Source organism: Haemaphysalis longicornis, unplaced genomic scaffold (assembly GCF_048455015.1).
Source record: "Haemaphysalis longicornis isolate Haplotype H1 unplaced genomic scaffold, Haemaphysalis longicornis Haplotype H1 scaffold_12, whole genome shotgun sequence".
Lineage (NCBI taxonomy): Eukaryota > Metazoa > Arthropoda > Arachnida > Ixodida > Ixodidae > Haemaphysalis > Haemaphysalis longicornis.
In genome coordinates, this window is record NW_027526225.1 from 33938695 (window position 1) to 33963231 (window position 24537).

The following is a 24537-nucleotide window of genomic DNA, read 5'->3' on the forward strand; positions in this document are numbered from 1 at the left end:
AGTGTTGTGTAGTTGACTACGGGAATGCTGCCGTATCCATTATTATTGCGACTGTGCAGAGGTAGTTTCGCATCCTATGAAGGACTTGACATGGACATCATTTCCAGAATATTCGCAAAGTTGTGAAGCGGTCGGTCCTTTGTCGCCACCTATCGCACTGCGAACGCGGAAAAATTCGTCATTGAATGGGAGAATGATAATAGTTTATGCACATACGTACAAACACCTACATACGTACAACTTACATACATACATACATACATACATACATACATATATACATACATACATACATACATACATACATACCTATATACATGTCGGAACGAAAGTTATGAGTCCAGAACACTGGAGCAAGCATAGGCAAAGCGATGTTCGTACATTTTTTCCAAACAAATAGTGCTGAAAGGTTATGAAAGAACAAAATGTTGAAAAACTCGTCGCCCGAGTGACGCGGCGGTGCGCGTCGCCGCGCTAGACCAAGTTGTGCTATGGCAAGCTCGCGGAATGCGAAGTACTGCTCGTGGAAGCCTGTCCGAGCAAATTGACGACGACGCCAAGATGCATTATTTTCCACGCGATGACATGCAGCGCTAAACGTGGACTGATTTCGTGCGCAGCGGCGGCCGCAAGAACTGCCGCCCAAGTCAGCGGCCTCAGCGTTGCTCGCGTCAGCTTGGGTGTTCGGAACTTCAGGCTTAGTATATCGCGGGTAATATTTGATCGCCGGTATCTGTACAACTGCGAATGACCATGCCTTACAAAACTTTTCACCACACTATCATCCCCTTTTTCGCATACTGAACTTTATTTTGGCGATAATTTCCGTTTCAGCGATCGGTGACCGAGACATCTGCCGTGGCCTGTTTTGATTCTAGCGCGCAGGTGGCGCCATCTTTCGGCCGCTCGCCGCATAGCGGTCTCCAGAAAGCAAAGCCTCGCCGAGTACCTGAAACATAGGGAAGAACCAGTGCCGATGCCATATTACCGTGGTGACATGGAGAGTACCCTGCTGTTCCAGGCATGCACGGGATCCCTGCTCACGCAGCAAAGGCGCCACGAGCTATTCGGCGCGGACCCAACGTGTCGGCCATGCGGAGTGCAGAGAGAGACAATACAGTATGTGATCCAGGAATGTACAAAACTAAACGACGAATATCAGGAAGCGACGACATTAGCCGATAGCCTGGCATTCACGGGCACCTCCGAAAAAACAAAAGAGCAGCAAGCATTGCACACCAAACGACGACTGCGTCTTTGGGAGCAGTGTTGCCGAAGTTTAGAAAAGGTCCCCACTTGCCGTATTTCCTGTATAGATCAGGTGAGGAGCGAAGTGGACCGACCCGCCGGACCTACCGATGGCCTCACTTCTCTGCTACAACCGGACCGACCATGGGGGGACCGGCTTTCCACGCGCGTGTGCGAGCGTGCTCGGTGCGTGCGTGTGTAATGTGTGTACCACAGAACAGTGTACTCTGACCGTGCGGCGACCAAATTTGAAACTGGTTGCAATAAACGTGCTATAATAATTTCTGCGTTGGCGGCTCACGGCTTTCGGTTCTATTTTCGTAATTACTGGGCCAATAGGTATTCTTTACAGCATAAAAACTGAAAGCGAGAAATTTCGTGTCAGTACTTCTTTAAGAAAAATGCAGCGTTCTCTTGCGGCCCCGCGCAAGCGTCGGCTTTTTCCGCGCTCATCGGCCACCTATCGAACCCGCCAGTCCTGGCTCAATTTGACAGCTCTGCTCCGACGGAAATCCGCACAGACGCCAGCGGCCATGGAATAGGATTGATGCTGGCCCAAACACACGCGGGCCTCGACCGGGTGATAGCTTACGCAAGCCATCTGTTGCCCCCATCCGAGCGCAACTACTCTATAACTGAGCGCGAATGCCTTGCTCTGGTGCGGGCCGTCGGCAAATTTAGACCATACCTGTACGGCAGGCAGTTTACCGTTGTATCCGACCACCACACCTTATGCTGGCTTTCTTCTCTGAAAAATCCCAGAGGTCGCCTTCCTCGCTGGGCTCTATACCTCCAAGACCATGATTATTCAGTTGTGTACAAGTCCGTTAAACTGCACAGAGATGCCGACTGTTTTTCTGTTCATCACATCGACGAGCCTCCCACTGATGAGCCCGACACGGATATTAGTGTCTTCTCTTTGTCGGACTTCAAAGACATCGGTTACCACCAGCGCCGTTATCCGAACTTTGGGCCTAATATCGACCGTCTCCACTCACAGCCAGCGGACCATGCTCTGAACGCGTTCGTGCTACGGGATGGTATTCTATACCGCCGCAACTTCCGGGCTGATGGACCTGACCTGCTCCTGGCGGTACCCGAGCAATTTCGCCCGGATGTCCTCCGACAGCTTCACGATGAGCCGATGGCTGGCCACCTTGGCACTGCTCGCACTTACGACCGCATCCGCCGGCGATTTTACTGGCCAGGGATCTACCGGACTGTGCGTCGATATGTCGCGGCATGCGATCCTTGCCAACGTCGGAAAACGCCCCCATTACGTCCCGCCGGCCAGTTGCAACCTTTCGACATTCCCACCGAACCATTTTATCGTGTTGGCTGAGACTTTTTAGGCCTATTTCCGTTGTCCTCCTCCCGGAATCATTGGATTGCGGTAGCCACAGACTATGCTACCCGCTACGATATCACCCGTGCGCTCCCCACGAGCTGTGCTACAGATGTCGCTGATTTCCTCCTGGAGGACGTCATCCTGCGTCATGGTGCTCCGCGACAGTTGCTCATGGACCGTGGCCGGTACTTTTTGTTACAGGTTGTTGAGGACCTAATTCGCTCTTGTGAAACAAAGCACAAACTGACAGCTGCATACCATCCTCAAACAAATGGCCTAACTGAGCGGCTCAACAAAACGCTCACTGACATGCTAGCAAAGTACGTTTCCACAGACCACCGAGATTTGGACGTTACTGTACCTTACGTCACTTTTGCCTATAATTCCTCCCGGGACGACCCTGCGGGATATTCTCCTTTCTTCCTTGTTTTTGGCCGTGAGCCTACTTTAGCGTTCCACACCACCCTACCGACTTCGAGTGAGCCGACCACTGCTTATGCTCGTGACGTCATCGCCCACGCTGAACTGGCACGCCAGGTTGCCAGAGAACGACTATTGGCATCACAAGCATCCCAGAAGTATCCATACGACGAGCGCCACCGCCCAGCACACTTTGCTCCTGTCTCCTTGGTTCTTTTGTGGACCCCTTTTCGCTGAGTTGGACTGTCTGAGAAGCTCATTTCCCCTTCACTGTCCCCTACCGCGTTAAGCGTGCCGTCACCCCCGTCACCTAGGAAATCGTGCCTGTGCTGCCTTCTACCTCGTCTGGGCACTCAGCACCTCAGCTCGTTCACATGAGCCGCCTCAAGCCGTACCACCGACGGTGTCTACCTGCTACTGCTCCTCCCTCATAACAGGCACCGGGATGGTGCTTCTGCGGCGGGGGAGTTGTGTCACAGACTTTGGCCAGCTTCCCGAGAAACTTACACGGCGCATACCCGCATATCCATGTGGCCAATCTCTCCCTATCTGGGTATGTCTTCCGGTGGAAAGACGCTGGTAGATGACCGACGGAATGAAGAGAAGGTAGACGAAGTCCGAGCTCTCGCTGGACTGGGTTCGCGCCACTCTCCCAGTGGCTACGGTGTCTTTTGTAAAGACACCTTCTTCCTGACTGCCCATAACTGCGTTGTCACGTGACAATATTATTATTATTATTATTATTGTCATCATCATCATCATCACACATCATGCAAAAAATGTGCGCACTGCAAATGTATTCAGTTACCCGACATGGAGCTTCAAGCTTCGAAGACGGGTGAGCGGCCCTTTCTGTGTAATCTATGCGTGTGCTCGGCCGCGGAGGCTGCGGGTAGTCCTAGCGACGAGCCCGGCCGAGAGAGCCCGCGAATTCCCCCGTGCCGCAACAACTGGACGGCTGTGCCCGACTTCACATCCTTGGAGGAGATGCTGCGAACTCCGCGAAATGCAACGCCCTCGAGGGACTTCCTTTTTTGACGGACGAAGTGGCAAAATTGAGAGAGGCAAACGACCGCCTGGGCAAAGAGAACGCACGTGTTTCGCCAAGCAGGCAGGCATACTCGCTTCGCTGCGGGCGAACGTTCTCAGCCATCGAAAGCACCCGATACCGCGAGCCGGTCCCTTCCCTCCCAAACGGCCTGTCCCCCACCCCCACCAAATCCCCCCTTTCCCGCTTCCACACCTGGGTTCAATGGAACGCAGACGACCACTACCACGCAGCGTGGGCTCCATTCCTCGCTCGACCCCGTTGTGGCGAAAAGAAACAGAACACCTTCCCATTCAATGCTGGAGGAGCTTACCGGTGCTTGCCAACCTCTGCGCCTTGTCTTTTGCCAACTCCTGTGTCCACCGAGGAGCCTTGTGATTGCTCGGCCCGGACGAACAGAGCGGGGCTGCGGCGTTTGTGAGTGCGTCTCATTCGTGCCGCATCTCTCTTGTCCAGCGTTCAAACGTCTGAGGCACATCTTTGTGTCAAACCTTTCACCCTGCGTTACCTCACTCAACTGACGGAGCACATGTTGACTGTGCGCGTCGTACCTCTGACTTGCCAGCGGCTGAAAAATAAGTACACCTTCGACGCTTCTGCCTTTGTGACTGTCGACGAGGGCTCTTTCCAGAGTCTGGTGCTTGCTTCTGGCCCAAGGGCTGTCTTTATAATCCCTTCCGTGGAACTCTTCGCACCAAAGCCTTCGCTTCAAAGCGTCTGAATTCTTTTCAAATGCGATTTCTTTAAAAGTTCCTATTATAGTTGTTTCTGTTGGTCACCTTAGCTCATATGATTATTTTCCAAAAGATTACCAAGTTTTTTGTAAAGATAGGTACTTTTCTAGGGTTAAATACAAGGGAGGGGGTGTTCGTTGCGGTCGATAGCGCTCTTCAGTCTATACGGCGTCATAAACTTGAGGGCGACAACGAGTCTGTCTGGCCTGACATTCGTCTGACTTGGAGCGAGAAGCTTTTAATAGGGCGTTTTATATTCCACATGATGTTCCTGTTTCTTTGTTTAGTAAGCTCCTTACGTGTATAGAAGAAGTTTGCTCATCACACCCGAATCACCAGCCTATCATTCTGCATGATTTCAATACACTTGGTGTGCCATATAAGAATTTTAACCATCAACACTACAATTGTTACGTATAGCAGAAATACAGCATGATTTAGGCTTAGTTGACTTCACATCCATGGTTCAACTGAATAATATCAAATAAAGCCCTGAAAATATCTTAGATATCTGATTTTCAGATATTCAAAACGCACGAGGAGGAGGAGTAATGAGGAATAAACTTGCCTATAAAGCAGTTCACCCAATTTTTTTTCGTCGCGAAACTAACCTATTTATATTAGTTGCAGAAGTTGTGCTCCACACGAGACAACAATAGTTAAAATTACTTAAAAATAGTGAATTGTACAACAGTAACTTAACTCTTTACGGAAGATCACGTACAGAATGTACCATTCCAACTATGCGCGAAAGTTGCCCTGCGAGAAAATAATGTGTGTATTCTAAGACATGTCTTGGTCAAAAAAAAAACACCTAGCGTTTTTTCAGGCATCACCAGTTCAATTTTGGAGTGGTTTAACATAATATCAGCCGGTGAAAGGATATTTCTGTTTTTAGATTGAAAAAGCATCGCTTTCGTTTTATCTACGTTAATCTTAAGCAGTTGTCCGCTGACCACCTGTGTATTTTTTCAAGCACTTCATTAGCGGTTTCTACCAACTGGATGGCATCACAAGATGAAACACAACATGATTTGGGGAGGAAACTCATTAGAGACTGTGATTTTATTAAAGTTATTATTATCTCTAATAAGTTGTTTGAAGAGCTTCGAAAGTGTTTTGACCGTGCCTATGAAAACGTTGCCTGCGTGGTGAACCGGGGCACCACGACCGCCACCTAGTTTAACAAGAAAAAAGAAAACGTGGCGTTAAACAGTCGTGGACGACGACAAGACAAGACGCATACACGCGCCCGTATCTGCGGTATCTTCTCTTCGCCGAAGTGCGTTTAGCTTTTTCTTTTCGTTGGCTACAAATTTCGCGGCCCCATATTACCCGCTCTGTGATACGTCCTTCGACTGCGGCATGAGCAACGTCAGGTGCGATCACGCATTGCCTGCTCTTTCACTGAACACGGCTACCACAAAAAACGGGAGGATTTCGGCTTCCTTGCAGCTCGTAAACGTGTTAATGTATAGTGAAGAAAGCAAATCCCCAAAACCGCTTAAGAATGCAATTGTCATGCCAAACCCAAGCCAAAAAGTGGGGTCTTCCCTTGAGCCCCCATGACGAAAGGCTTACGAGGTGCAGTTTCCTCTCTAGTATACTAATTAAGAAACTCTAAGGTTTGCCCTGCTCTAGGAACGCCGTACTGGACAGAGGTCGCTGTGAGCGCAGCACTTTTTCGAACAAAGTTGCCTGTAGCACACGCCAGGGCATCGACAAAGCAGTGGTGATTTCTCGGCCCTTCATCAACCATTGCCTCCAGCGTGCCGGGCGAACAATGCATGGGGCTGACACTGAGACAAGACGTAAAAGAAAGACAGCCGTGATGAATGCATCGATTTCTTCTTGCCTTTTTCATTACCTACAACCTGATTGGTCGGCTACAATATCAGCGACTGACGCCTTGTCACTTGCGCCGGTAAAACTGTTCATTTGTCTTGGCTTTTGTTACGACATTACCAAAAGCGTCTAATGTGTGGGCAACCCTGGCCGCACTCGGGATAATTTGTTGGTATATCAGTCAGGGTGGTGACGCTCACGTAAATTAAATGTTACGAACAGAGGTCGGAATGAGCATGGCATCGTTTAGTGGCGCAGCACCTTAGGGGCATGGTCTGTCGGCGTCTCATGTCGTTGTTGTCGTTCGTCGTCGTATTCTCGTGTGGTAGCGGTACTAAAACACCCGGAAACTCGTTTTCCAACACCTGATGCTGGAACGCTTCATCTCCATGGTCAAAAACGGGTAATAAATGAACTCACCAGGACATTCGTTTATCGTTGGCGCTTGCCTACTTGCTTCTATTTCGCTCCGTATTCGCTTTAACTTTAAAATTTGCAATTCTCTGTTTCGAATTTACCTTCTCTTCCGCCCTGGTAATTCGGAAGTCGCTTATATCAGCGCGCCCCGTGTGGCAAGAGAGTGACTTGCAATCAATGAACACACGTATAAACCCCATGTTTCGCCCCTCTCCAGGTTTCATAGTGGGGATGGCAAGGTTTTCCTTCTACAATACAAATGACGTTCTGAAGCATCAGGATTTAAAATATGGCGCTGCTGCTTGTGCAGCAAACTTCAGCGCAACTTGCCTGTAGACAACTTTCCAGTGAAACTGTGTAGCGGGTGTGTAGATGGGCGGGTGTAGTAGATGACCACAGAGATGAGGTGTAGCAGTTGCTTTGCGAATCTAGTACACTCTTTTAAAACATTTCCTTGCAAGCTTGACCAACTCCATTTAAACACTGGTAGTAGTTTGAAATGTTTATTTTGTCGAAAACCAAATCGCCAGTTTTGATCATTTCAGCATGCCTAAAGAAATTTTTACTTGTAATCAGCTCTGGCGCCCGGCCCCCTTCCTAGATCACAGAAACGCGTGCTAGGTTGCGGCGTCTTCATAGCATGTCGTACATAAGTAGATAAAATGTTTTTTTTCAACACAACTATAATCAGAAGTCTCCGTATAACAACGTTGATGGTTGAAACGCGGAGCCTTCTTGCGTGCAAAAGAAATGGAGAAGGGCCAAAGTGAAAGATTCAAAGAGGAAAGTGCCCACCACCTGACAGTCAAAGTCCAAATACTAATGATCAAGGGGCCAGCTGCCTGCGAGTCAAAGTCCAAGCTCAGCCGAAAACAAATGAATCCCTCGGGAGAAAGCTGAGCTTCCCTCCCCAACCCATCATCGTCGTTAGAATCTCAGCTTTGATGGAAACCCAAACTTCCAAACTGCACTTCAACCAAACTGCAAGCAATAAAAAGGAAATCCTCAGCGACCGCAATGCGATCATGGCAAAGTCGTATACAGAAGTCCACTTCGTTACGCGAGGGGCCTAGTTTCGATGCCGACTACGCAAAGCGTTCTTTGTTTGTTTAATCATCATCATAAAGTGCGCTCATATAGTGTAAAATTATCTTGCTAGCAGTGCATTCTGTTTATGACACCGCCATTAGTGAAGCCAAAGTAAGCTTCGCTCTAATACTCCGGAGTGGAGTATTCTCATTTACCCCCTAGTATACCTTATCGAGTGCTCACAGAATAATACATCAACGTTTTGCTGAAAACTGTCTACGTCTAAACCAGGCTAGGGAATTCTAATAAAATTGTTTTTATGGTCTGCCATAAGCACGCTTGCATGACCCAATTTAAACCTATGCAGGTAGATTTATAGCATTTTTGAAATTTGCAGTAAGGTTTTATAAAAATTTGCTCTCTGAAGTTGGCTTTTTTATGAGGCCCGAGAAGGCCCCAAGGATACAGTTAACTAGCGCATGTTAATTAACATGCGGGCTCGATAAGCTGATCGCTGGGTGATTTTGACGTTAAGATGTCTTCTAGAATATAGAGATGGCTGGTACTGCGTGCGAACGAGGTTCATTTTTCGTGTTTCAAGACACTCACTTTCCACTTGACCACGATCTCAGAGGTGGTGCTGTTGTCAATTGTGACGTTCTGGGGTGCCATTTTTGGCGCTGAAAAAACAAACACAATAAATACTTGTCAGCTTCAAGAACCTTGTCCATCCACTAGAGCTACTTACACCCGCAGGCGGTTCGGAACATGGCAACAACGGCATCGCGCTCTCTGTAGTTTCCATCTGCATCCATGACCAAAACGCGAACCTGGTAGTCCGTCCCACTTCGCAGTCCCATCAGTGTGTGATCGTACACGTCTTTCTTGGGAAACGCTGTCACGGTCTGGGTACTCCAAGTTTTGTTAGCCACCTGAGAACATATAAGAAGGACCTTTAGCCACCTTGCAGGCAATAAAAATAGGCCAGTGCAATTGTCGAGTATACATAAACAAATTTCAAGGCATTCACCCTTCAGCAGTTTCAAAGCTTTCGGTAGTCAGGCAGTTGTGACCCTTTCTATGTCTTTAGCCAGCCCGTTGAATAAAGTAGTTGGAATAGTTTCGAACCTGGTAACGTTCGAAAGCTCTCTTTGTCATGAAGGTCCCATATTTACAACGAACCCTGCCAATCGTGGGGCCGAAACTTTTCTTGCCGCATTGATAATCAAATGTCTGTTATCCGCAGGCCTTGTGATTTTCAATGCGACTGAAAATGACCCACAGCGAAAATGTATTTTTACGATGGGAATGAAAATAATTGTATGACATTCATGCGAATGGGTAAGCGCCCTCTGGTCAGTGGAGAGCGCCACGTAAATTAACGTGCGTATCAGGTGCATAGTTTATTTTTTTGGCGAGCGTAGAAAATTTTTGCCGAGCGCTTACACGACGCCTTGATGAATACTACCCAGCAGAAAATGTTCACCACGGTAGCTGTCAGGGTGGGTATAGCATGCGTCCTATCCATTACACACACGACCAAATAATCAATGTCACTGTCGTCTGTCTCTACCACAGAAAATGTCCAAAAAGGTTGTTGATTTTCACTACGTTTCTCAAGCTGTAGTTGCTGCACTTCGGCTGTGCGCTTATTATAAATGGGCCTTGAAGCGACTCAACCAGCAACACAGCACACAGGTATCGCTAGGCAGGGGTTTAGTATGAGGTCACTAAAATGAAAACTTGCACAGAAACCGCCGTGCTATTAGCCAAAGGAATCTAGCAGCGCAACAGGTACAGTCATCTGCTCGCACATGTTGTCCTCTTCACATACTTTGTCATATAGGAAGCTTTGATGTTGTAAGGCATCAAAGTTGTTATCAAAACTGGAGCTTTCGAAACGCGATAACCACTGTCGCCATTATTTTAGTCGATGCGAGGACAGTTACGAAAGATACATAATGTTAAAAGCTGCGAAACCAAAAACGATAAATTGCCTAGTATTAGAGCAGCGTTCAGCATAGACTTCAGGTGCGTATGTTTAGTGACGACCCCGCACGTGCTCTGATAATAGTAGTATGGTATGTACGCTACAAAGGGTATTGTTGTGGATAATGAATAAAAGAGGCAGGGCTGCACGGGCACGCGGGTACGGGCATAGCTCGCGCCTCGTGCTCGGGGCAGTTGGTTCATGATCAGCGCATCGAACGGGCGACCGGCTGTCTGGCTCCTTTCTTACGTCGCGATCCGCGACATTCTGGTGCCGCGAAACCCGGGAGCCGACCCACGAGCAGACCTGACTTGACGCGGCGCAGACAGCGAGGACGCAAGGCCTGGGATTCCCGGGGGGCTGCGCCATTCCGCCGGCGTCGTCATCGAATGCTGTCCGCCGCCGCTGCTCGTGCCGAGGACACCGGGTCGCCTGGTTTGGGCGAGTCTCCTGCTATGGACAAGGTCCGCCGCCACCGTGGGGCGGTTCGGGCCGCATTAACCAAGGGGATTGCCACCATTTCAAAGCTTCTGGATCCGGCCACGCCTGCCGTTGCTTTTCAAGGACCTCTGAACCTCGTCAACATGAGGTATGAGGAGATGAAGGCTCTCGACCAGAAGATTCAGGAGGGCCTCAGCGAGGAGGACTTCGAGGCGGATCTGGTTGCCTCGTGGGATTACGACGCTAAGGTGGTGGACATTCGGGCGCGTGTCGAGTTTGCCACAAGGCCCGCTGATACCCCACATGCCGTCGCTGGGGGTTCGGGAACGGGAGATCGCCCGGACGACGCCTCGAGCACCACCCTGCGTCAGCCGGCGGTCTCTCCCGTTATCACCAGCGCGCGCTTCGCCGCGCTGCCCAAGCTGCACATCCCGACATTTTCGGGCGACCGACGGAGCTGGCAAGCGTTTTGGGACCATTTCGATGCCACCATTCACAGCAATTCCGCCTTGGCTCGCATCGAGAAATTCAAGTATCTAACATCGTACTTGACGGGCAAGGCGAAGGCAGCAATCGAAGGGATCCGACTCGCGGAGGCCAACTACGATGTGGCGATAGGCACCCTCAACGCCCGATTTGGCCGGACCGACCTGCTCGTTGAGGACCATATCGACAGCTTGCTCGCCTTGGCCCCTGTGCGGAGCTCTTCAGAGGTCCGAAAACTCCGAGACCTCTACGACCAGATATCCTTCCGTGTAAACGCGCTGAAGAGTCTGGGAGTGGCGGCGACGGAGTACGCGGTGTTCTTCCATCGTGTACTGATGAAGGCCCTGCCACCCGACCTCGGGATCCTGTACCGGCAGAGGGCTAAGGAGGCATCCTCGTCGGACGGAGCAGCCAGCTCGTCCGGAAGTGCGAGGCAAGTGAGCGAGAGAGCCAGCTCGTCGGAAAGGGCGAAGCAAGTGGACGAAATACTGGACTTCCTGCGCATCCAGGTAGAAGTCCGCGAGGAAGGGCACTTCGACCTTCCCAGGGTTACAGAGCGGCGCCCTCACGAAACGCGCGAGGCCCCAACTTCCGATTGGGGTCTTCCATCGGCCGCGGCCTTACCAGCGGGTGCTTCGCGGCCTCCGACGAGGGCGGAACCACGGTCACAACCATCACAGCGGCAGTGCCCTCTATGTGCGGCAGACCACCGTATAGCAGAGTGCACGCTACCGATGTCGCCTCAAGAAAAGCGCCGCAAGTTACGAACCGGGGGACGCTGCTTCCGTTGCGGCAAGAAGGGTCACTTTGCCCGGTGCTGCAGGCTGTCGAGGTCGTTGGTTTGCGTCCGTTGCTCCAAAGGGCATCTCACAGTTCTATGCGACATAGTACACCCGCCGCAGGCAGCTGCGAATGGACGAATTCGAATGGCCGAAGGTGGTCAGGTCACCGCGCCGAACGACGGACAGGCAACTCCTAGCGTCACGTCCGCATCGTCCGGAGCCTGCACCGCGGCGCGTATCTACCTGCAAACCGGGAGGGCGTGGGCGATTGGATCCAGCCACAAGCTGATAGTCCGCATACTGTTGGATTCCGGCAGTCAGCGCACGTTTATTCGGAGTGACCTGTCACGTACACTGCGTTGCCCAGTTCGGGGGGTTGAGGACTTGTCGCTCGTTACCTTTGGAGACTCCCGTCCGAGGTCATCACTCACGCGGACCCATCGGGAAGCAACCCCGAGGAGGAGATGGACCAGTCAGATCTGTGGCGCTTAGAAGCCATTGGCCTCAAGGAAACGGCAGAAGGGCCTGGACTAGACGCCGAGGCCACGAAGCAGTTTGAACGGGAAATCCGCAAGCAGGACGGGCGCTACGAAGTCCCACTCTTGATTCAAGAGCCAGAACTGGAGGCCCACCATGACAACTATGCACTTGCGGAGCAGCGACTGCGCATGCAGTTCAGGCGTTTCCGCAGCCGACCGGACTTGTTGTCACAGCATGACAAGACAATACGTGATTATTTTAAGGAGGGCCATGCGGAGCGAATACCCGCTCAAGGAACGCGCGGGACGCCGAATACATATTACATGCCGCATCATGGAGTGGTCCAACAAGATGCAGTCACGACTAAACTTCGAGTCGTCTTCGACGCCTCGTGGCACGCACCGGGCCATCCTTCGCCATTGGCTGCTTGGAACACCGGAGCACCAAACCAGTACTCCGCCGTCATCCGGCACGGCAACACCGTGGTGCCCTCCGGTGAGAGCAGGATAGCCGCGGAGGCTGAAAAGGTGGCGAACATTCCCGCTGCGTGTGAGCCATGCGTTTCTGACCATCGGAACGTCCTTACAGCTGTCGACGAGTCTGACCCGCCAGTGAGGCCAGCGGAGAGCACGACAGATTCCACTGAGGCACAAGTGGGTGTACCCAGCCGCCCGCCCTGCGGTGACTGCGTCGTCGTTCAGAACGGCCACGGAACTGACCTCTCCAAGGACGCCATGACCACGATGTACGGTGATGCGAACCCCTCCAGCGTGATGCTCCTTAACGCTTCGGACATCGCTGCCGCTCGGGGGAGTGCCTTGCTGAGAGAGCATGTGGTTGTTAAGTGCCGCGAGCGGGCGCCGTTCCCACTTGTACGACGGTGGCCGTATCGCTCCGGGCGCTGGCTTCTCCATTGGAATCTCAGCAGGCGTCAGCGCTTCTTGGTATCCCCGACTCTAATCGGCGCACCGGCCTTCCGAGTTGGATCTCACGAGACGTCAGGCGACCCTTGTTGCGGCGAGCTCGTGAACGGTAACCGGGCAGCTTCAACTGCCGCACTTGGCGGCCCCCTGGGAAGCTCCTGGAAGCCACACCATCCGCTGCCACGATCTCCGGAACGAAGACTGGGCCGCAAGTACGTGGTATTTCCCTATGAGCCTGGTGGCTACGGACGGCTAGCGGGTGACCAGACGGGACACAGAGTTCCCGGACATCGTTCGTGTGGTCTACGTTTGGTGAGCGCGCTCGCGATTGGCTACTGCGTGGTCACCCTGGCATTTCGGATGCCGTACGAATTCCCGTATGATCCTGGTGGCGGCAGCGAACCGGGAGGCGACAAGGACGGCGACAGAGACACCGGGTATCATCTTGCTGCCAGCCATGACCAGAAGTACCTCGTTGCTCCGTTGCCATCAGCCACACCAAGATCACCCAATGAGGATGATGAAGGGATGTTGGTAGGCAGGATCAAAAGAATCCGGCCGCAGCAAGCTGAATAAGATGATAGTGACGGATCTGTTCCCGTGGTGCATGGGGATAAGGATGACTAGGCGGCAGGTTATGAACCCCTTGGTCTGCGTTTGCGTCTTGCCTCCCGTTTGCCGGCGCATCCTCACTTGTTTCGGCGGACTCAGGGTGCAGGCATGTTCACGATGGTCTCTACAAGTAATTTTCCTTGCCTGTGACTCGTTCCGTTTCTCCTCTGCTGAACTTCGCAGTGCGCCTCTGACTGCCTTTCTCAGCCATCGTTCATGGGTACATTTGTTCTCCCTTTGGAAGCCACATGCGCACCTTGGCGGCGGGGGGAGTGTGTTGTGGATAATGAATAAAAGAGGCAGGGCTGCACGGGCACGCGGGTACGGGCATAGCTTGCGCCTCGTGCTCGGGGCAGTTGGTTCGTGATCAGCGCATCGAACGGGCGACCGGCTGTCTGGCTCCTTTCTTACGTCGCGATCCGCGACAGGTATCATTCAAGAAGTTCGGCATAGACAAGTGTGGTATGCATATAGGTTCTGATTTAATATATCAGCTAAAACATTATGCCATAATGGTCTTTGGAATGTGTACTATCAGTAGGTCTCGGATTTAATCTGAAAAGAGAGCTAAATTTGGCAAATTTGCGTAGCAGCGGACACCCACCATTTTCTATTCTTTCAAACACGTTATAGACAGACAAACGCAACAGCGGGCTTCCGCAGGTCGAAGACCCACGAAGATACAAAACTTTCAGAGACGGGTCTCACTCTGTACTCACCCTTTCCTCCTACAAGGGCTCCCACTATTTAATTTTGGGACTATATCTCGGAGTGAACCATCTGGGGTCGATCTAACCCATTTTCTTTCTTTTAAACCACATTCCCCAACTTGTTTCCAAAATTAGTTGTGGCAAACTAATAGTAAAAGAAAACTAGACGAAATTTTGTTGCTGGGACTGTGGTTAGAATGCATCCATCTCCAATACCACCGGTACTACAAGGGCCCTGCAAGCATTGGGAAGAATACATGCAAACATTGCCCACAAAGCTGAAACTTTGCCTATGCTTCAGGGATGACATTTCCACCTTTCCCACGAAGTATAAACACATTGTCACAGTTAGTTCTTTCTGGTCGCCATGAAAAATTTCAATAACGAATAAATGCCCGCAATTCATCGCTCGCACTACCAAATTTTCAAAGAATAAAGATCCGTCGCACATCTTGAACTTTACCCGTACAACACACGTAACATGGACAGGATCTCGGCGAGCTTAAAATTTGTGCCACAATGAGTTCTTCCACAACCCCTGGGAAACAACCTACGCGCAACGCAAAATATGCGTATAATGCTTTGGACTCATCAGAGTAGTATCTTTGTTGGAAGGTCACGATCAAGCCACGAGTTTTAACTTTTCTTGCACATCAATGATGGTGGGGCCCCCATGACTTGTGAAATCAACTTCTTGCCCCACTTAGTTCTTGCAAGACAGTGGTACAACACTGAATGGGAATAACAATTTAGACTGCATGCCTTAGTGTTTCGTCCCTAAATCCGTAGGAAATTGCAGGCTACGCTATTTGTGTAACCTCTGCAAACAGGGCGGGAATGGGCATGTACCAATTTCCTCAAAGAGCGTAGTGAACCCTACGTAAGAAACATTAACCGAGCACCATGCATACCAATGCATTAATCGCCTCAGTATAAAGTTAGGTGTTGTGGTTAGTTTTATTATCATGAAACATGGCACGTAGCAATTTCACGCCCTTTGATCAGTATTTTTCTAAAATCCCGCCCATGAATTGTAACCTGGCCCCTAATTATCTGCAAATCTCAGTTTATTGCGACATTTGTTTCATTGAGGGCAGCGCAGAAATGTTCCACACGCTTCGTAAAACGCATGAAAATATTCGAGCACCTTGATTTAGGAGTTTTCTCCCAGTATCCCAGAAATCGACAAGAAATCTCCCCACGCAGCCCATGACATAGCCTTTGGTCTTTTTTAAAGAAAATTCAATCTCGGTAGATGATGTCATTCCACCAGGGTCCCTGAAAACATTTGTGCAACGGTTTACTGCAGTTCTAGTTGCACCTAAAGCTTTGCTTTAAAACCATTGAATTTCTCTCATAAAATATTATCATCGGCAAGCATCATCATCATGAGCATCAGTCTGTTCAGGTACACTGCCGGACGAAGGCCTCTCCCATTGACCTTTAACCGCCCCTGTATTGCGCTACTCGAGTCCACAGTTTGCACCAATTTCTTTAGTTCATCCCTCCATCGAATTACTGGTCTTCCCCCTCTTCTAGACCCTCTCTTGGTATCCACTCTTTAACCCTAATTACTTTCCGGTTGTCAGTTCGTCTCACTACATCGCCCCAGTCTATTTCTCTTTTTTATTTGAGCTATATCTTCTATTCTAGTTAGGTAACTCGTTTCCTGTCCCTGAGTGTTACTCCTAACATTATTCGTTTCATGGCCGGTTGAGTCGACATAAGTTTGCATTCTAATTGTTTAGCTAGGCGCCAAGTTTCAGCTCCGTACGTCATAACAGGCAGTATGCACAGGTTGTGTGTTTTTCTTTTGAGAGACAGATGTAGGTAAATTTTTATTATTTTGGAGTGCGTGCCGAATGCACTCCAGCCCATACCTCTTCTGCGCCGGATTTCTCTCTCATTGTTGGGGTCAGTACTAATCATCTGTCCGAGGTAGTTATATTCTGTTTCTCCTTCTAGCGTTTTGTTTCCTAAGCTGAAAGGGAGGTTTTTGGCATGCATATTCCTCTATACTTTAGATTTTTCATGTATATTTTAGCCCTATGGCCGCGTTTTCTGATAGTAGTTGCTCAAGCATTCTTTGCATGTGTTCTGCAGTCTCACACAGCAAGACTATGCCATTCGCAAACCTCAAATGGCTCAGGTGTTCCCCGTTTATCCGTAATCCTATGTTTTCCTAGTCAATATTTCTAAGTACCCCATCCAGACATGCTGGGAATAGTTCTGGCGAGATGGTATCTCCTTGCCTTACCTCCTTTCATATCGGGAATTTATCGCTTTGCTTGTGGAGGGTTGTCGTGCCCATGCATTCCATATGTATGTCTTTTTGTAGCCTTATGTTGGTTCCTTCTATTGCCTGGTCTTTTAGTTATTTTAGGACTGCTTTGGTGTGTATCGAGCCAAACGCTTTCAGATAACATATAACTGAAATGTAAATGGTGTAATGTATTTTGCGGATTTTTCTATCACCTGATTGACAACATGGATGTGGTCCGTGGTTGAGTCCCCTTGTCTAAACGCAGCCTGCTGTCTGGGTTGGAAATCCAGGCTGTCACCTATGCGGCTAAACCCATCCACGAGAGGGTTTCCGTAAAAGCTTTAGAATGAGTGGCGCGACAGGTTGCGCCCGCTCAAAAGCAGCCATGTGTAACGAAACAGCGAATGGAGTCTTGAATTTTATGTCACCATGTGTTGCCTCAAAAGAGGTGTTGGCGTACCTTGAACTCGATGCGGTATTCTTTAGGCTGTCCTTCGCCGTCGTCTCGATTCTTGGTCCAAGCAGAAAACCGAATAATCGCTGTTTTTTCGCTTATTCCGCTCACCAAAGGTTTGTCCTTTAGGAGGGGATAGCCTGAAATTTTAATAAAAGAGTGATCACACAAAAATAAACCCAGCATTAGACAGAAATCTGCTGAAACAGAGAAGCTGTGTTTTTTTTGCGTCGTTTCGAACATGCACAGGCGCTCTCCAGAGAATGGCAGCGCCGTAGCCGCGCAAATATAATGGTTCGCGCAAAGGTATTAACAGTTAAAGGAGCCATGAAGAGAAAATACAACTTCGTTTAATTTCAAATACCTAGGATTCAAAATCTAACTCAGCTCCATTACAGCCACAAAAGATGTTTTTTAACGAAAACAAGCAAGAAGTATTTAAAAACTTTCAAATTTTGTGCCACAGTGACGTGTTATGAGTAAGAATGACGTCATATGGGCTAACAATAAAACATAATTTTTAGTGCGTTAACTGCACGTTAGCATTCAAGTGATGCGATCAAATGGAAGTAGAGGCCCCATTACAGACGACCAGTCATGTGTCGTCGCGACAGGTGAGATAGGCGGCCACCAATCGCACAAACAAGGTTCCGTGACGTCATAGAAAAGTTGCGGAAAATTGGATAGGGGGTCGTGACTGCTCCACACGTTTTTTTAATATTTCTGTTATTTGTTCGAAGATTGCGATGATATTGGTATCATTGTTATCGGGACTACGCAGTCTTTCAAATAAACCTAACTTGTATTTTGTCTTCATGGGTCCTTTAATCGTAAGCTGCCGAAGGCTCCCCTCCCGCTTCCTCTCTTAGCGGAAAGGAGAGGAACCCGCACCTGCGAGACAACTGCGAGCTCTATCGGACGGTCTCAGAATCACCGCCGAGGAGGTTCCCAGACCCAACGACCGAGGCCGCCGGTGGGCCTGGGAACCTGCTCCTACCCCTGCGTGAGGCACGACCTTCAGCTGACGGACAAAAAGCACCACCTACATCATCTCCGCTGTTATGAAAGTGATGAAGCCTATGAACTGATGAAGTCGCACGATCGTCATCAGCGGCTATCGTAATATCACTTGCGGTTGTACTGAAGGGTGTGCCAGAGATTCCGACAGAGTTACATAAAGCGGCTGGTACTCATATCCGGGGGGCTAAAACTTCTAGGATGCATAGTGAGAAGAAAGCTTCAAATTATTGTTTTGCAAACGACGTCATGATTTAATCACTCGCGAAGCGTTTAAAGCATTCAAAAATTATATGGTCAGAACAGGACTGCGTTGAAAGCAACGCTTTTGGCTGCCTCTTAACACCACTGGGAAACACAAGGTCCGGTTCAATTTACCTGGCCTCGAACGTTACAGGTGGCAGGCTTCTTTAATAAATGTATTTGGCCATTCAGTGCAACAGGAATCTAACGTTTATAATAGCCACTGCTCTATGATCAAGTGGTTGGAGTAATTAGGCTTTTTCGTGATTCGGCGACGTGAAGTTCCGCGTCCCTGCTTCAATATAAGGCAGCCATATACTTTCGCGCGTTGAGTGCTGAAAATCAAGGTAGGCTTTATTCTTTGAGAAAAAAGAACTTATATATACGCGCCTTTAAAAAGAGTGGACCGGCGTTGTATAGTCATGCTTAGTATTCCTATGCTAGTCTGTCTTGGGGGATAATGCTGTGCACATCATAGTGGCTCAGTAGCTGAAGTGTTGCGCTGTTGAGAACAGGGAAGCGGATTGGATCCCGTACGCGGTGTCTCCTTTTCAGATAGAGGCGAAAAGCAATAAGTCGCGTTTTAATATCAGATAACTTTATGGGCTTGCCTTGTCGTCGTAGCTCGCTAACGATCTATGCGACTGCCGGAATCACGCGGCGCAGCGAGATAACGTACCCAAGTAGAGCCTGCTGTCCCGTCGTCATGAAGTCACGCCGAGACTTCGAAAACCACGCTGTTTAGATAGTCACAACCGTTCGAAACTCGTGAACCGCTGGCGCCTGTCCTGCATCTTACCGTTGTTTAGGGCAAGGAAAACTGCAGTTACAGTTGAGGCAAAATATCCCTGAGTACCGGCCAGCTCCCGCGTTCATTTAGTTAGGAACGCTCGTTGCGTTGGGTTTTACGATAGCAAGGGAAAAAAGCGACCACGCAAGAAAAATTGCGGGTACCGAATTCCGCAAAAAGACTTTTAGCCGCACATTTTACGTTCTGAAATCACACAAAACAGCTCCTGCATACAAAATTGAAGCAAGCACATAATGAACAGAAGTCCCGCTAGCGACAGTTCAGGCGGGCGGTGCGCGAGCACGGCAAAGGCGGGAAATATTAATTGCATATTCATCAAAAGAGAAGTGAGGCAGGGCAGCAAATAGTGTGACGGGTGGTAGCAGTGAGCGGATAACAGCGCTAAAACCCATTATGGCGAAATCACTGCTCTGCACTTCCAACAGCTTTCACATCGAGTGGAACGGCTTTAACTTTGGTTAGAGATCTCGGAGCACGTTAAAGATTCTCAGGTGCTCAGAAATAATTTGGAACCCTCCACTACGGCGAGCCGCACAGCCAAGTTGTAGCTTCGCCGCGTTAAACCGAATGATCATAATCATCCGTTGCCGTGGCTACCTTCGCTATATCCGTAAGAGCTAGCGCACACTTCCTCAATCTTATAAACAAACATAAGTTTCGTGATTTTGAGATGCACAGAAAAGCAACTGGGAAGAACCATGTGAATTGTAATGGCTTCACATGTAGAAATGTTTCTTATTCACTCGCTGAGGCGAGGCTGCGTACAAACACAGGAAAAATCTAGATTGGCAGGCGACCGTGTTTTCCAACCAAAATAAACAATGTGGTTGTCACCAAGACAGGTCACTTCTACTGATACTGTAGGATCTGCACTAGAACAGAGATTCAGCGTATGCGCTTTACTTTGGTGAAGGCGAACTGAATTAGCTCTGGCCAAGCTAGTCCACTCTCACCACTTCCCCATGACAGCGGAATTAAATGCACCATGAAGACAAAATACAAGCAGCATTCTTTCAACATAAACGCTGTTTGGCTCAATATCTAACAAAATTTTGTCGATAAATTCCAAGAAGTAGGCATCAAAGAAAAAATGTGACGATGGGGAAAATCTCTAGCCCCTTTCTGGAAATTTCTCGGAGACGTCACAGATTGTTGTTAGTGGGATCGGCGGCCGTCTTCCTAAGCCGCCGCCAAGATACATGCATGGACGAATGCATTACGGCCTCTACATTCGTTTCATCCTATCACTTGAATTCTAACGCGAAGTTAAGAAACCTATAACTATGTTCTTATTGGTTCTCTCTTTTGCGTTTGTGGTGCCACTACTTAGTCACTGCTGACACAAACGCAGCGCGAGATTCAAAATTTGCTTTCATAATATTTCATAATGTTCAGGTAAAAACGCGTGCAGCGGCTGAAATAAAGCTAATATAGTTAGCAAAAGCCACTTTTTATAAATTGAACAAGTTTTTATTTTCTTTCCTCATCATCCTTATCATCATCATCATCCTGTCTACCCTCACGGCAGGGCAAGGGCCTCCCATGAATCTCCAATTATCCTGGTGGTCCTGGGCTAACTGCGACCAATTTATACCCACAAACTTCTTGATCTCATCTGCCCACCAAACTTTCGGCCGCCCCCTCGCCACGCTTGCCTTCTCTAGGGATTCACTCTGTTACCCTTGATGGCCAACGGTTATCTTGCTTTCGCATTATATGCCCGGAGAACGCGTATTTCTTCTTAATTTCTTATAATGTGTCCTTAACACGCGTTTGTTCCCTGACCCACACCGCTCTCTTCTTGTCCCTAATGTTACACCTATCACCTTCAGTTTCAATGCCCGCTGAGTCGTTCTCAATTGAAGTTGAACCCTCTTAGTGAGCCTTGAAGTTTCTGCCCCGTAGGTGAGTACCGGTAAGATGCAACCGTTATACACTTTCCCCTTTAGGGACAATGGCAGGCTGCCATTCATTAAACTCAGAATGCCTGCCGATTGCGCTCAACCCCATTCTTATCCTTCTAAGTATCTCTGTCTCATGGTTCGGATCCGCGGTCACTACTTGGTCTAAGTAGATATATTCGCTTCCCACTTCCACTGGCTCAGCACTTATCTCAAAACGCTCTGCTCCCCGGGGTTATTGAGCATTACTTTATTTTTCTGCATGTTAATTTTTAACACCACAATTCTACTCTGCTTATCCAGTGCGGTAAGCATGTTTTGCGATTCGTCCCCCGAGTGACTTAGGCAGGCAACGTCTTCAGCAAATCTGAGGTTAATGAGGTACTCTCCTTTAAACCTTGCGCCCATATGTTCCCAATCCAATGTTCTGAATACCTCATGCAAACACGCCGTGAATACCATTAGAGAGATTGTGTCTCCTTGCCTCACGCCCTTCCTTATAGGTATTTTACTGCTCTTCTTATTTTTTCATTGCCCATTTAAAGAATAGGGACTTAGCTAGTAGCCACCAGGTAATGAGTGAGCAGGTGGATGGCTGATTTCTTCTCTGAAGCCCAGAATAGGTCTAATAAATCTTAATATCTGACAAACTGTACTTCCAAAGCAGTCAATTATTTCCGCAGCATTAGGCGCACCAGCCCGACAGTTTAACCTAAGTATTCAATGCTCTGGTTTTATGCCACAGGATTTTTATAGGTGTTTTTATTTACGTCGCAGAAATTTAATTACATCCTTAGGTTCGTGCGGACAGGTCTTTGCTGCGACCAGATAAACACCAAAACAATATGGTAACGTGCCAAAACTTTTGTCGGAAAATTTATAAGGCCAGCGGTGTTTTGATTTCCACATCTTTATCGTGGGTGTACATGGTGATTGCCGCGATGTTATCTGCCAATATAAGCAGCCGAGAAAAGTTCGGTTTTGAAGAAATCTGTCAGAGCACTTTATAAATCACAGATTAGCATGCCATGTTCACAAAAATCAATAATGACCACACTTACTGCCAGCGTTAATGAGCTGCCCACGAGATAATTTCAACCCGGAGATAGGCTTGGTTCGGCCAAAAACTGCGTGCATCGGCACTGCACGGTGTGTAGAAAAAAAAAAAAAACAAGTTTAAAAAACTGAATCCTGCAACAGAGCCTACGTTTTGGTGAAGGCTTTCTAGCTCGCAATGTAAAGTAGGCATCTTGAGAATCGTCATCAACAGCATAATTAGGTCCACTGCAGAACGAAGGCTTCTCCCACTCACCCCCACCCGCTCCCGTACTGTGCTGCCCGAGTCCATTATTGGCCTTTATATATCCGTATTTCGTCTTCAATCGAGTTACTCGCCTTCCCCGTCTTCTAGTGCGATCCTCGTGGTTCACCCGCTGTCAGTTCGTCTCAGTACAACGACATCCCAAGTCCATTTCGTCTTGTTAATTTGAACTAGTGTGCTCCCTGATCCAGTGTTGCTCCGATCATTATTTGCTCCATGGCCCCTTTATCAGACCTGAGTTTGTTTTGCAGTTGTTTGGTAAGGCACCAAGCTTCCTCTTCCTATGCATCCCCAGTAAAACGCTTTCGTTAGGTTACTGTTGGTTATTTGTGAGTGCTTGCCGACTGCGCCCCAACTCATTCCTATACTGCGCCGGATTTTTTTCTAGTGGTTGGGATTAGACAGACGATCTGACCGAGGTACTTATTTTTTCTACTTTTTCTAGTGTTTCACTACCTATGCTGAAGAGGGCGCTTACAGCATGCTTATTTATGATTACTTGGGATTTATTCACATACATTTTTAACACTACCTCGAACCTTTGCGACTGTACATTTCGATCATTTTTTGCTGCTGTTCTGCCGATTCACAAAGGAAGACTATGTCGCCTGCAAACCACAGATGACTCAAGCATTCCCAGTTTATACGTAAACCTGCGCATTCCCGGTCAAGCTTCCGATACCCCCGCCAAACATGCTGTGAACAATTTTGATGAAATGGTATCTCTTGGTCGCTCCCCCTTTTGGATAGGGAACTTTTTGCTTTGCTTGAGAAGTGTTATCCCGCCCGTACATTCCTCATATAAGTAGTCTAGGAGTCTTTTATAGGTCTCGTGTATTCCTTCATCTTTTAACGCTTCCAGTGCTGTTCCGCGGTGTCTTTCGAATCCTTAATCGCGTGTTTTCATAGTCAACCTTTCTGTATACCCCGTTCAGATACGCTGTCAATAGATCTGGAGACGTGGTATCTCCCGGTCCTACTTCCTTTTGGATCGGGAATTTATCCGTTTTCTTGTGAACTGTTATCCTGCTCTTACATCCTTTATATATGTCATGTAAAGTCTTTTGTAGGTCTTTCTATTTTCTGGTTTGTCAATCCTTATGACACAGCTACTGTGTGCACTGAATGGAACGCTTCCTTATAGTCTATACATGCCATGTAAAGGGGTTTAGTGCATTCCGCGGATTTTTATATCGCTTGATTGACAACATGGATGCGATCCATGGTTGTGTGCCCTTTTCTAAACCCAGCCTGCTCTCTGGGTTGCTGAGAATCCAGGCTGTCACTTATGCGTCTTGCTTTAACAATGGTAAACGGCTTGTTAACTACTGAGACTAGGCTGATGGATCTGTAATTTGTAAGGGTTGTTGGTATCTCAATATTTATAGAATCAGAATAATGCTGCCGTTGTTTCAGGCTTTAGGCACTGTTTGAGCCTTTAAGGGATACCGAAAATAGCGCAGGAAATTTTTCCAGTACAGCATCTCTTGCCTCTTACCGTAGAGCCACGGTTATGCCATCCTCATCTTTAGCTTTCCTTCTTTTTCTACCTTTGAGAGCCTTTCCTACTGCTTCTTTAGTTACTTGTGGGACACCTCAAGTTAAGCTTGTACTCTCAGTAGGTTACCCTGGTTTAACATCGCTGGCATATAGTCTGGTGTAGAATCGTTCTGCTAACTTTATTTTCTCGTCCATGTTGTCCGTGGTGCTACCCTGCTCGTCTCTGAGTGCGTACATTTTTTTCGATGACAGCTTCCTCTTAGTTGCTTTAAATCTTCCTCCGATTTACAGCGCTTTTTTACCACTTCCATGTTATATGCACGAATATAGTTTGTTTTGCTTCTGCTAATCAATTTCACTAGCTCTTCTAACTCAACTTGAACCACTGTAGTTCACACTTTAATGTTCTTGCGTTTTGGCAATTAGTCTCTTAGTTGTGTTCGTTAGTTTTCCAGTGTGTTTCCTACATGCTGGTTCGACCACAGCTGCTGCAGATTCGGTGATTACGATTATT

General features: G+C 48.4%; 1 protein-coding gene across 1 annotated transcript in view; it reads right to left on the reverse strand.

Annotated features, from left to right (window-relative positions):
- Positions 1-24537, reverse strand: part of LOC144161548 (receptor-type tyrosine-protein phosphatase epsilon-like) — a 106492-nt gene that overhangs the window by 58546 nt on the left and 23409 nt on the right. The window contains exons 4-6 of the mRNA XM_077692202.1: positions 17237-17370; positions 8838-9021; positions 8699-8769 (exon numbers count right to left, since the gene is read on the reverse strand). Coding sequence (XP_077548328.1) covers positions 8699-8769; positions 8838-9021; positions 17237-17370 — 389 coding nt within the window. The remainder of the gene's footprint in view (positions 1-8698; positions 8770-8837; positions 9022-17236; positions 17371-24537) is intronic.